Here is a 13,312-nt window from a genome sequence, read left to right as displayed (position 1 = left end):
AAAACAGCCCCAAAGCATGATGTTTCCACCCACATGCTTCACAGTAGGTATGGTGTTCTTTGGATGCAACTCAGCATTCTTTGTCCTCCAAACACGACGAGTTGAGTTTTTACCAAAAAGTTCTATTTTGGTTTCATCTGACCATATGACATTCTCCCAATCCTCTTCTGGATCATCCAAATGCACTCTAGCAAACTTCAGACGGGCTTGGACATGTACTGGCTTAAGCAGGGGGACACGTCTGGTACTGCAGGATTTGAGTCCCTGGCGGCGTAGTGTGTTACTGATGGTAGGCTTTGTTACTTTGGTCCCAGCTCTCTGCAGGTCATTCACTAGGTCCCCCCGTGTGGTTCTGGGATTTTGCTCACCGTTCTTGTGATCATTTTGACCCCACGGGGTGAGATCTTGCGTGGAGCCCCAGATCAAGGGAGATTATCAGTGGTCTTGTATGTCTTCCATTTCCTAATAATTGCTCCCACAGTTGATTTCTTCAAACCAAGCTGCTTACCTATTGCAGATTCAGTCTTCCCAGCCTGGTACAGGTCTACAATTGTGTTTCTGGTGTCCTTTGACAGCTCTTTGGTCTTGGCCATAGTGGAGTTTGGAGTGTGACTGTTTGAGGTTGTGGACAGGTGTCTTTTATACTGATAACAAGTTCAAACAGGTGCATTAATACAGGTAACGAGTGGAGGACAGAGGAGCCTCTTAAAGAAGAAGTTACAGGTCTGTGAGAGCCAGAAATCTTGCTTGTTTGTAGGTGACCAAATACTTATTTTCCACCATAATTTGCAAATAAATTAATAAAAAATCCTACAATGTGATTTTCTGGATAATTTTTCCTCAATTTGTCTGTCATAGTTGACGTGTACCTATGATGAAAATTACAGGCCTCTCTCATCTTTTTAAGTGGGAGAACTTGCACAATTGGTGGCTGACTAAATACTTTTTTCCCCCACTGTACATATGACCTCAATTACCTTGACTAACCGGTGCCCCCACACATTGACTCTGTACCAGTACCCCCTGTATATAGGCGCCTTACTGTTATTTTAGTTTACTGCTGCTCTTTAATTATTTTTTATTTTTATTTTGACTTATCTATTTTTTACATAACACATTTTTTTCTTAAAACTGCATTGTTGGTTAAGGGCTTGTAAGTAAGCATTTCACTGTAAGGTCTACACCTGTTGTATTCGGCGCATGTGGCAAATAAAATTTGATTTGAATTCATGGATCACCAGACAGGTGGGTTATATTGTAGCCCAATATGTTAGAGAAGTACTTGTATAGGGGAGAAGTGGTCAGTTTGGCTTGGAGATGTTTACAATAGAGGAGATTCGACATCAAATGCCTTTTCTCTGACTCTCACTGTTCACATAAACAGTAGCAGTTTATTTTGTTATTTCTCTATTTATCTCCCTCTGTTTACGCCGTCTTTCTCTGTATCATTGTATTTTTATGGCAGTTTCCTCCATCTCTCTTTTTCTTTCTGCCTCCCTTCTCCGTTCTCCCTCCCCCTCTCACCTCCTCTTCCTCTTTCTAAACCCTCTCTCCCCTCTCCTCCCTCCTTCCTCTCCCCCCTGTCCTCTCTCTCTCTCTCAGTGCAGTGATTGCGTGCTAGGTCTGACCCAGTCTGTCTCAGCAGGCCTTGCCTACTCTCTGTTAATAATGACTCTAACGAGCCTCTGCCTAAATGAGCTTTTAATGTGCTGAGTCTACCTGCGGCTAGAGAAAGAGAGAGGGAGGGAAGGAAAAAGAGGGAGGGAGTAGAGAGGGGAGAGTATTGACTTTAAGTGTTGTGTCTGGTTGTGCAGTTTTAGACTCCCTGCATACTGTATGTATACGGATGTTTGACCACCCGTGTGTGTGTGTGTGCGTGCATGCTAGAGTTGTCCGTGCATGTGGATGGAACTGAACATGTGTTGTGTCCCTCAGAGTGCCGTGACATCCTGCTACCCATGATGCTTCGGGAGCTAAGCGAAGCGCTGAAGAACTTGGGGCAGGGTCCTCATGATGACAGGAGTAACAGCGTGGAGCTGCTCAACAACATCCTGGAGGTCCTCAGCAGAGACAATGTGGTGAGACACACGCAGCCTATCAGAACACAGCTTACTGATAAACTGACCAATCAGAGAGCACCATGCTTGGATATAGTCTGGGCTTAAAGGAAAATTCCACCCAAAAACTAACTTTTAGTGTTTGTTTCATTAGTCCATTGTTGATATAGTCCAAAAATGTTTTGCATGTCAGCAATCTGGTTTTCAAGATATATAACTTTCAAAATACATAAATAAAGCTGGTATGCTGCATTCTGCACCATATGATGCAAAACTTCAAAACATGATTGCAGGCTCTGTCTCGGCCTCGGCCGCGACCGGGAGACTCATGGGCGGCGCACAATTGGCCCAGCGTCGTCCAGGGTAGGGGAGGGAATGGCCGGCAGGGATGTAGCTCAGTTGATAGAGCATGGCGTTTGCAATGCCAGGGTTGTGGGTTCGTTTCCCACGGGGGGCCAGTATAAAAAAAATAAATGACTAAAATGTAAATGTAAATGTAAAACAGTTTGGGACTATATCAACAATGGACTAATTAAATAAATACCAAAATAGTTTTCCTTTAACATGTAGTCAGCCAGAGAAGGATTTGTTTTGTTTGCTGTTTTGGATCTTTGGGATCTAGTCTGGGTTATTGTAAAGCACTTTGTGACTGCTGATGTGAGTGCCTATCATCTATAGCCTGGGAAGACAACTCATCTCTGCATGAGTAGCCTAAGGTTCTTTTTGTCTTTGAATAAGTTATTGTTGTTGGTATGGTCTGGCTAGGGCAATTCAAGTTAAGTGCTGTCTCAACCTACTGGCCTACTTAATCATTGATGTTTGAACAGCTGAATGCTCAGTACTTGTGGCTGTGAAATGTTGAAACATTGACTTAGATTGGTTTCAGGGCAATTTGTGTAGTAGCTTTATGGTAATTTGAGTGTGTCTGTTGGAGGGGGTATTTTTCATCACCTCTGCTAGGCAATCAACAATTAGTGTTAGTACTTCAGTTTCCCCTATTTTAGTTTAGCAGCAGCTGTAAGCGGCGGTCTTGTCAAGTGGTGGTCTTCTCGCCAAAACTTAGACTGTCGACAAAACAAAGATAGTTCTGCCGAGTTGTCCTGCTAAGTTTCTGGAGGAAGGAAAGAGTGGAAGGCTTCATATCACTCTCACTTGAGGATCTTGACAGACACTCAACCCCCCCGTGGCTGCAACCCTTCTAATTTAGTATACCCTGCGCGCACAACCCATGTGGAATTCCCAGTCTTCGACAACGTTTGGAGCTGTTAATCTGCTGTCAAGGAAGCTGAGTTCACTCGGCCTATGCTGCCCTTCATTCAGTCCCTAAATTTTTTGGATTACCCCAGAGAACACTGCTACTCCAATTGCTCTCTCGTCTTCTGACTATGTGTTCTCTCGTAGTCTGAGGGCATCTGGTCGTCACGGTGATGGCACTTGGCTACTAATTTCTCCTAAATTGAGATTTTCTCTTTTCCCCCTCGCTCACCTGTCCATCTCCTCATTTGAATTTCATGTTGGCACTGTCACTTGTCCACTCAAGCTTAACATTGTTGTCATCTATCGCCCACCAGGTTCCCTGGGTTGCGGGCAGCTGAGCAAAAATTTAGGAAAACTAAATTTCCGGAGGACCTATTATCCTTCCACTCCCTCCTCTCTACCGTCTCTTCCTCTGTATCCACTGCTAAAGCTGCTTTCTATCACTCTAAATGTCAAGCTTCTGCCTCCAACCCTGGAAAACTATTTTCCACCTTCTCCTCCCTCCTTGATCCTCCTCCTCCCCCTCCCTCCTCCCTCTCTGCTGCAGACAACTTTGAAGACATACGCTCCTCATTCACTCAGCCTACTGAGTCCATTGGTCCCACTTGCACAGAACTACCCTACGCCTTGACCTCTTTCTCTCCATATGAAATCCTGCGACTCGTGATTCCAGCGACCCAACATCCTGCCCACTCGACCCCATCCCTTCCTCCCTTCTCCAGACTATCTCTGGAGACCGTCTCCCATTCCTCACTTCCCACATCAACTCATCCCTTATCACTGGCTGTGTCACCTCTGACTTGAAGTTGGCCAGAGTCGCTCCCCTCCTCAAGAAACCAACAGTCGACCCCTCTGACGTCAAAAACTACAGACCAGTATCCCGTCTTTCTTTTCTTTCCAAAACACTTGAATGTGCTGTCTATGACCAACTTTCTCCTTATCTCTCTAAGAACAATCTTCTTGTCCCTAACCAGTCAGGCTTCAAGACGGCTCACTTAACTGAAACCGCTCTCAGGCTCTGCACACTCCTTGATTGCATCCTACCTAGCAGATCGCACCTACCAGGTGACATGGAGAGGATCCGTGTCTGCACCACGTGCTCTCACTACTGGTGTCCCCCAGGGCTCGGTTATAGGCCCTCTTTTCTCTATACACCAAGTCACTCGGCTCTGTCATATCCTCACATTGTCTCTCCTATCATTGCTATGCAGATGACACTCAACTACTTTTCTCTTTCCCCCCTTCTGACACTCAGGTGGTGACATGCATCTCTGCGTGACTGAAATACATCTCAGCTTGGATGTCAGCCCACCACCTCAAGCTTAACCTCAACAAAATGGAGCTGCTCTTTCTCCTGAGGAAGGCCTGCTCACTCCAAGACCTCTGCATTACGGTTGACAACTCCACGGTGTCCCCCTCTCAGAGTGCAAAGATCCTTGGTGACTCGCTCCTGCAGGTTCATGCTCTACAGCCTTTCCTCACACAGGAAGCGGTGCAGGTCCTAATCCAAGCACTTGTCATCTTCAGGCTCGACTACTGCAACTATCTTTTGGCTGGGCTCCCCGCTTGTGCCATCAAACCCCTGTAACTTATGCAGAATGCTGCAGCTCGCCTGGTGTTCAACCTTCCCAAGTTCTCCCATGTCACCACGCTCCTCTGCACACTTCACTGGCCACCAGTCGAAGCTCGCATCCACTACAAGACCATGGTGCTTGCCTAGGGAGCAGCAAGGGGAACTGCCCCTCCCCACCTTCAGGCTATGGTCAAACCCTACACCCCAACCCAAGCACTCCGTTCTGGACCTCTGGTCTCTTGGCCATCCCAATGTACTTACTACGACTGTGATATGTGGTTGTCTCAACTAGCTATTTAAAGATGAATGCATTAACTGTAAGTCACTCTGGATAAGAGCGTCTGCTAAATGACTAAAATGTAAATGTAAAAGGGCGTTGTAATTTATATGTGATTGAGTGATACTGACTAATCAGAAAGCTTCATGCTGGGGCACTTACCAATCACACACATAGTGCCATAGTGAGCAGTAGATCAATCACTGAGCTCACCTGCTGACAAGTAAGTCATACAACCTCACATCCAACGCACCCATCCACTCACAAAGTGAACAACAAACATACTTCATCAATATCCTACAGCGGCTTGTTAATTGCTTAAGCAATTTGTTGACAGCCCACAGAGCCTTTGAAGTGAAGTTATGACTGTTTTCCCCTTATTTACTTTGATGGCACTAATGAATCCTGAGAAAATATGGAGAGAGAGAGAGTGAGTGGGGGGGGAGTAGGAGAGGGAGAGAGGGAGAGAGGGAGATGGAGGGAAGGATAAACAAATGAACTTAAAGGGGGTTTGAGGGTGAATTGTGACTTTACCTCAGACAGAGACAGACAGAGGAAGCCTAGATATACAGTATGTGTTCCGGGTTTATAGCCTCTCTGTCTCTAGCAGTTTAATCTACTGTGTTGAATACCTTAGAAGTCTTAGCGAGTCCTGGCTTTGGTGCGCTTAGGAGAGCTTTACAACATATGGAGTGATTATTTTTCTGTCCCAGATGCAGCCGTGCCAATATAAAATCTCTCAACCCTGTGTATCAACACTCAGATTACATACAAGTCAGTCTGCCTGGTGTCTGACAGACAAAAAGAGCAAATATGAAAGATTAGATCTGTGAGAGGGACAGAGGAAAAGAGAAAAAGAAAAGTACAGTTCATAGAGAGATGAAGAGAGGGATTTTGGGGTGGATAAAATGGAATACTTAGAGACGGAAGAGAAAGAAACAGTACAGAAGGCTAAAGAGTCATCCATCACAGAAAAACACAAAAACAATGTAATGGGAGAGAAGACAAATGATGGAGGAGAGCGAAGGTATAGCCAGGGGTTTGCATAGTTTTGCATGCTCCATTTCATTTACACCGTCTCTCTTCAGTCTCCTCTCTCTCCCCCTCTCTTTTTTCCCCTCTCCTTCTCTCTCTTTCCCTCCTCCCTCTCTCTGTCCATCCCCCTTTCCCCTCTGTCTCTCTCCTTCCATCTCTCTCTCCTCTCTCCTCCCTTTCCCATCTCCATCTCTCTCCCCTCTATCCTCTCTCTCATCTCCCTCTCCTCTCTCTCCTCTCCTCCTCCTGTAGATGCTCCCTCACTGTGCTGCAGACTGAGTGATTGCCGTGGGGATTTAGAGGGTGCCTGATTAAGTTGTCACGCCAAACATGTCTTTGAACTAGAGAGGGGAGAGACCGATGCAAATGTCCTGGGGAATAACACACTGTGTGTGTGTGTGTGATGCTGCAGGAGGTGTTGTGAGAAAGAGTTTGTTTGAGGTAGAGGAAGCATTGTGTGCCTTTGATTTACTGAAGCGAGGGTGTCTGTGTGCTTGTCAAGGTGAGGGTGGGTTTGGGGGAGAGATACGATACAAAAACAATGCAAAAAAATCTGATTTAAAGTTATTCAGTTATAGGAACAGCTGCTTCACAACTCTATCGAACCTGTGTGTGTGATGACACTCTGTTAACCTTGACTGTATCCAGTGACTCAAGGTCAGCTATTTTCATTTCATTTAATCATGCCTGCCTGCCCCAAATCAATCCCTTTAAATCATGCATTGACATGACATGCCACACACACACTGTGATGTGACACACATCCTTTCCATTAATTATTCATTTCTTTCACTCTCCACCTTCCTCTCTCTTTTGGCACATACACACTGTTGATATGGCTCTAACTAGTTTGGGTAGAATTCACACTAACAGTTTTTAAGGTCTAAACAACAATTCAAACACTGTAGACAGGGCCTGTCTCAAGGTACTGTAGGGACATGGAACACCCATTCAGGGTCATTACAAGGTACAGTACTGGAGGATGCAGCAGATTTTTTACTGGACAGAGTAGTTAGCTGCCTCATGGCACCCCTGACTCAGCTGCATCTGGGCCCCCAGACTGTGTGTGTACACATGCGTGTGTGTGAGAGAGAAAGAGAGTATGTGTGTGTGCATGTGTTTGTGTTTGTCTGTGTGTGTTTGTGCGCTATTCCAATGCATTATATGCTGTTCCAGATTAAATGAACATGTATGACTTGATAAGGAGACGCCCACCCCAAGTTTCTACAACTTGATTGGAGTCCACCTGTGGTAAATTCAATTGATTGGACATGATTTGGAAAGGCACACAACTGTCTATATAAGGTCCCACAGTTGACAGTGCATGTCACAGCAAAAACCAAGCCACGAGGTCGAAGGAATTGTAGCGCTCCGAGACAGGATTGTGTTGAGGCACAGATCTAGGGAAGGGTACCAAAACAATTCATCAGCATTGAAGGTCCATTCTTAAATGGAAGAACTTTGGAACCACCAAGACTCTTCCTAGAGCTGGCCGCCTGGCCAAACTGAACAATCGGGGGAGAAGGACCAAGAACCCGATGGTCACTCTGACAGAGCTCTAGAGTTCCTCTGTGGAAATGGGAGAACTTTCCAGAAGGACAACCATCTCCGCAGCACTCCATCAATCAGGCCTTCATGGTAGAGTGACCCGACGGAAGCCACTTCTCAGAAAAAGGCACATGACAGCCCGCTTGGAGTTTGCCAAAAGGCACCTAAAGACACCCAGACCATGAGAAACAAGATTCTCTGGTCTGATGAAACCAAGATTGAACTCTTTGGCCTGAATGCCAAGCGTCACGTCTGGAGGAAACCATCCCTAAGGTGAAGCATGGTGGTGGCAGCATAATGCCTTGGGGATGTTTTTCAGCGGCAGGGACTGCGAGACTAGTCAGGATCAAGGCAAAGATGAACGGAGCAAAGTACAGAGAGATCCTTGATAAAAACCTGCTCTAGAGCGCTAAGGACCTCAGACTAGGGCGAAGGTTCACCTTCCAACAGGACAACGACCCTAAGCACACAGCCAAGACAATGCAGGAGTGGCTTCGGGACAAGTCTCTGAATGTTCTTGAGTTGCCCAGCCAGAGCCTGGACTTGAACCCAATCGAACATCTCTGGAGAGACCTGAAAATAGCTGTGCAGCAACGCTCCCCATCCAACCTGACAGAGCTTGTGAGGATCTGCAGAGAAGAATGGGAGAAACTCCCCAAATATAGGTGTGCCAAGCTTGTAGCGTCATACCCAAGAAGACTCTAGGCTGTAGTCACTGCCAAAGGTGATTCAACAAAGTACTGAGTAAAGGGTCCGAATTCTTATGTAAATGTGATATTTCATTTTTTTAAAGTTATAATTTTGCAAGAATTTCAAAAAAACATTATGGGATATTGTGCAAGGATTGATGAGATTGATATATACTGAACAATAATATAAACGCAGCATGCAACAATTTCATTGATTTGACTGAGTTACAATTCATATGAGGAAATCAGTCAATTAAAATAAACTCATTAGGCCCTAATCTATGGATTTCAAATGACTGGGAATACAGATATGCATCTGTTGGTCAAAGATACCTTTAAAAAATAGACCTCACAATGGGCCTCAGGAACTCGTCATGGTATTTTTGTGCATTCAAATTGCAATTGATAAAATGCAATTGTGTTTGTTGTTACCATAACAACTTTGACATCAGCAAACTGCTCGCCCACACAACGCCATACACGTGGTCTGCAGTTGTGAGGCCGGTTGGATGTACTGCCAAATTCTCTAAAACAACATTGGAGGCGGCTTATGGTATTGAAATGAACATTCAATTCTCTGGCAACAGCTCTGGTGGACAATCCTGCAGTCAGCATGCCAATTGCACGCTCCCTTAAAACTTGAGACATCTGTGGCATTGTGTTCTGTGACAAAACCGCACATTTTAGAGTGGCCTTTTATTGTCCCCAGCACAAGGTGCACCTGTGTAATGGTCATGCTGTTTAGTCAACTTCATGATATGCCACACCTGTCAGGTGGATGGATTATCTTGGCAAAGGAGAAATGCTCACTAACAGGGATGTTAACAAATTTGTCAACAAAATTTGAGATAAATACGTTTTTTGTGTTTATGGAACGTTTCTGGGATCTCTTATTTCAACTCATGAATCATGGGACCAACACTTTACATGTTACTTTTATAATTTTGTTCAACACTTTACATGTTACTTTTAGATTTTTGTTCAACACTTTACATGTTACTTTTAGATTTTTGTTCAACACATTACATGTTACTTTTAGATTTTTGTTCAACACTTTACATGTTACTTTTAGATTTTTGTTCAACACTTTACATGTTACTTTTAGATTTTTGTTCAACACTTTACATGTTACTTTTAGATTTTTGTTCAGTATAGAACAAAAATATAAAAGTAACTTGTAAAGTGTTGGTCCCATGTTTTTTTTTTTTTTTACTCAGTCCAGCGTTCAACTTACTGTTGTAATATTAGAATGCCAAGGTGCAATTTCGAAATCGGGTAGTATATCATCATTTTTCCTCTTGTCATGTCAGTCATTGCGGACCTTATAGAGAAATGTTTAACTTGTCCGAAATGTCCAGATCAACTAGCTCATGTCAGCTAACGTTTTTTAGCTAGGTTGTTTTAGCCCATAGATGTTTGAGTTACTCAAATATCACATGAATACACATTAGACATGGCAACATGTATAGAATTGCAAGAAAATGAGCTTTAAAACAGCTAAATGTTCTCTGAACCCCATGACAAAATGTGTAGAATTGCAGGAAATAATCTTTAAACCTGCAAAATGTTCTCTCCACCAACAAGAGGGGTGTGAACAGTGCTTGTGCCCATAGAAATGGACATGGCACGTGCAGGTGAGGCGCTGTATGTTTCCCTATGCTGGAAGGGGGCCCTGAGTGAAAAAGTTTGGGAATCCCTGAATAACCAACAGTCAGAAATGTGCGGTGACATTTTGCAACGGGGGACAGTGAATTACTTTGGCGAGGCACAGAGAGAGAAAACGGAATGAGTTGGGGAAGGTTGGGGAATTCTAAAAAATAACTGATGAACAGTCTTAGTGAGCGCAGTTGAGGGCATGTACATGATTCTGTCCAAAAAACGAACAGAAAAGTGTCCTTTTGATCCTACTGATTCATGATCTTGCTTTCTCTCTCTCTCTCTCTCTCTCTCTCTCTCTCTCTCTCTCTCTCTCTCTCTCTCTCTCTCTCTCTCTCTTTTCTTTTTATTTTCTCTACTCTCTCTTTTCTCTCTTTCTCAGGGCGAGACATTCCAGCATATTCAGGACATTGTGGTCAGTCTCCTCAGGACCATCAACCGTACGGTCATAACCATGGGTCGTGAACATGCCCTGATCGTGAGTAAACCAAATGAACCCCTAAGCATTAGCCCCACCGGTGACCAGCCCACCCTGCTCCTGGAGAGATAACGTACAGTGGCTTGCGAAAGTATTCACCCCCCTTGGCATTTTTCCTATTTTGTTGCCTTACAACCTGGAATTAAAAGTGTATCATTTGATTTACACAACATGCCTACCACTTTGAAGATGCAAAATATTATTTATTGTGAAACAAACAAGAAATAAGACAAAAAAACAGAACTTGAGCGTGCATAACTATTCACCCCCCAAAAGTCAATACTTTGTAGAGCCACCTTTTGCAGCAATTACAGCTGCAAGTCTCTTGGGGTATGTCTCTATAAGCTTGGCATATCTAGCCACTGGGATTTTTGCCCATTCTTCAAGGCAAAACTGCTCTAGCTCCTTCAAGTTGGATGGGTTCCGCTGGTGTACAGCAATCTTTAAGTCATACCACAGATTCTCAATTGGATTGAGGTCTGTGCTTTGACTAGGCCATTCCAAGACATTTAAATGTTTCCCCTTAAACCACTCAAGTGTTGCTTAAGCAGTATGCTTAGGGTCATTGTCCTGCTGGAAGGTGAACCTCCGTCACAGTTTCCCTCAAGAATTTCCCTGTATTTAGCGCCATCCATCATTCCTTCAATTCTGACCAGTTTCCCAGTCCCTGCCAATGAAAAACATCCCCACATGGTGTTCTCTGGGTGATGAGAGGTGTTGGGTTTTCCTTGATGGCCAAAAAGCTCAATTTTTGTCTCATCTGACCAGAGTACCTTCTTCCATATGTTTGGGGAGTCTCCCACATGCCTTTTGGCGAACACCAAACGTGTTTGCTTAATTTTTTCTTTAAGCAATGGCTTTTTTCTGGCCACTCTTCCGTAAAGCCCAGCTCTGTGGAGTGTATGGCTTAAAGTGGTCCTATGGACAGATACTCCAATCTCTGCTGTGGAGATTTGCAGCTCCTTCAGGGTTATCTTTTGTCTCTTTGTTTCCTCTCTGATTAATGCCCTCCTTGCCTGGTCCGTGAGTTTTGGTGGGCGGCCCTCTCTTGGCAGGTTTGTTATGGTGCCATATTCTTTCAATTTTTTAATAATGGATGTAATGGTGCTCCATGGGATGTTTAAAGTTTGGGATATTTTTTTATAACCGAACCCTGATTTGTGGAAAAGTACAGCTTCGTCCCTGACCTGTTTGGAGAGCTCCTTGATCTTCATGGTGCCGCTTGCTTGGTGGTGCCCCTTGCTTAGCGGTATTGCAGACTTTGGGGCCTTTCAGAACAGGTGTATATATACTGAGATCATGTGACAGATCATGGGACACTTATATTGCACACAGGTGGACTTTATTTAACTAATTATGTGACTTCTGAAGGTAATTGGTTGCACCAGATCTTATTTAGGGCCTTCATAGCAAAGAGGGTGAATACATATGCACGCACCACTTTTCCGTTATAATTTTTTTAGGATTTTTTGAAACAAGTTATTTTTTTTATTTCACTTCACCAATTTGGACTATTTTCTGTATGTCCATTACATGAAATCCAAATAAAAATCCAATTAAATTACAGGTTGTAATGCAACAAAATAGGAAATGGGATGAATACTTTTGCAAGGCACTCTATGCAGGGTTTTGCTCCAAACAAGCTGGCTTGGGTTCCCATACTTGCTTCCCTAGTCTCAATTCTACCTCCTACTGTAATTTGTGCACATCTAGATCATCTAGAAGATGACGTACAGTCCAGCTTTTTGATGGAGCTTTCGATCGTAGAGTGCTGACTTACACTGGTTGCTTTCTAAATGATTCTCTTCAGTCCTTTCAGTGTTTCCCAAATTGTTGTTTGGGTCCTGCTGGTGGGTTGTGGCCAATTCAATTTGGAACACGGCTTAAAAATGGAGTTGTTTACTTAGTGTTTACTTTAAGGGTGACAAGCAATTTCCCCAAGCTATAGGTGGGTCTTAACACAGAACGTATTTGGGAACTACTGATCGTTTCGGTCAGTAGACATTCTTTCAGTTTAGTGACCTTTATTATACCCTTTGATATACCACATTATAGCCCTCCCCGGACTCACCCATCCACTTTTACCATTCTTCCATAGTACCACAGCTTCATCCTAAATGGTGGTAGTCAATAGTGTTTTAAGTGGGTCATCATGGGAATAGGGAATTACTGTTCAAGCGGAAATTATGTTCTGATTAAAATACACACTTTTATTGGATCCCAATATAACTATTACAAACAACACAGCAAGAGGAAAAGGAAGAGATAAGCATTGTGGGAGATCACACAGAGGGATGGGAAGATCAATCTATAAAAAAAGCACTGATGTGGCACGTTAGGGTCCGATGCTGATGATTGGTTAAACAGTAAATAGGGTGTGGTCTTGGAAGCAAAGTTTGAGCTTATTATTGGTTGAGCTTGTGTTTTAGCCAATAGCGCTGTGGAAAAGTGAAAGCTCATAGTGTAGAGTGGATTTAATTGTATTTTGTTTGTGTGTGTGTGTGTGTGTGCGCGCGCCTGTGTCTGTGCGTGTAAGTGATGTGTTTAGTGCTATACTGTGTGTGTATATTGTTTGTGCTGAGTATGACTCAGTAACCTTTTTGTTGCGTTTTGCGGGAGAATCCTGTCCAGCATTATAGAGTGTTGATTGGTTGCATGGCCGGTCACTCTCTGAAGGGATTGTAGATGGGCTGTTCACTCTGTAGGTCAGGGTTCTTCAATTCCGGTCCTGGAGGGCCGAAA

At 43.9% G+C, this 13,312-nt stretch overlaps 1 protein-coding gene across 1 annotated transcript in view; it reads left to right on the top strand.

Moving 5' to 3' along the window:
- Nucleotides 1–13,312, top strand: part of LOC121544127 (dedicator of cytokinesis protein 2-like) — a 180,323-nt gene that overhangs the window by 69,685 nt on the left and 97,326 nt on the right. Inside the window, exons 25-26 of the mRNA XM_041854116.2 lie at nt 1,936–2,078; nt 10,475–10,570. Of these exons, the coding sequence (XP_041710050.2) occupies nt 1,936–2,078; nt 10,475–10,570 (239 nt within the window). The remainder of the gene's footprint in view (nt 1–1,935; nt 2,079–10,474; nt 10,571–13,312) is intronic.

The sequence above is a fragment of the Coregonus clupeaformis genome, chromosome 3 (genome assembly GCF_020615455.1).
Source record: "Coregonus clupeaformis isolate EN_2021a chromosome 3, ASM2061545v1, whole genome shotgun sequence".
Classification (NCBI taxonomy): Eukaryota; Metazoa; Chordata; class Actinopteri; order Salmoniformes; family Salmonidae; genus Coregonus; species Coregonus clupeaformis.
Note: the sequence above shows the minus strand (reverse complement) of the source record. Positions and strands in the feature narration are given on the sequence as shown.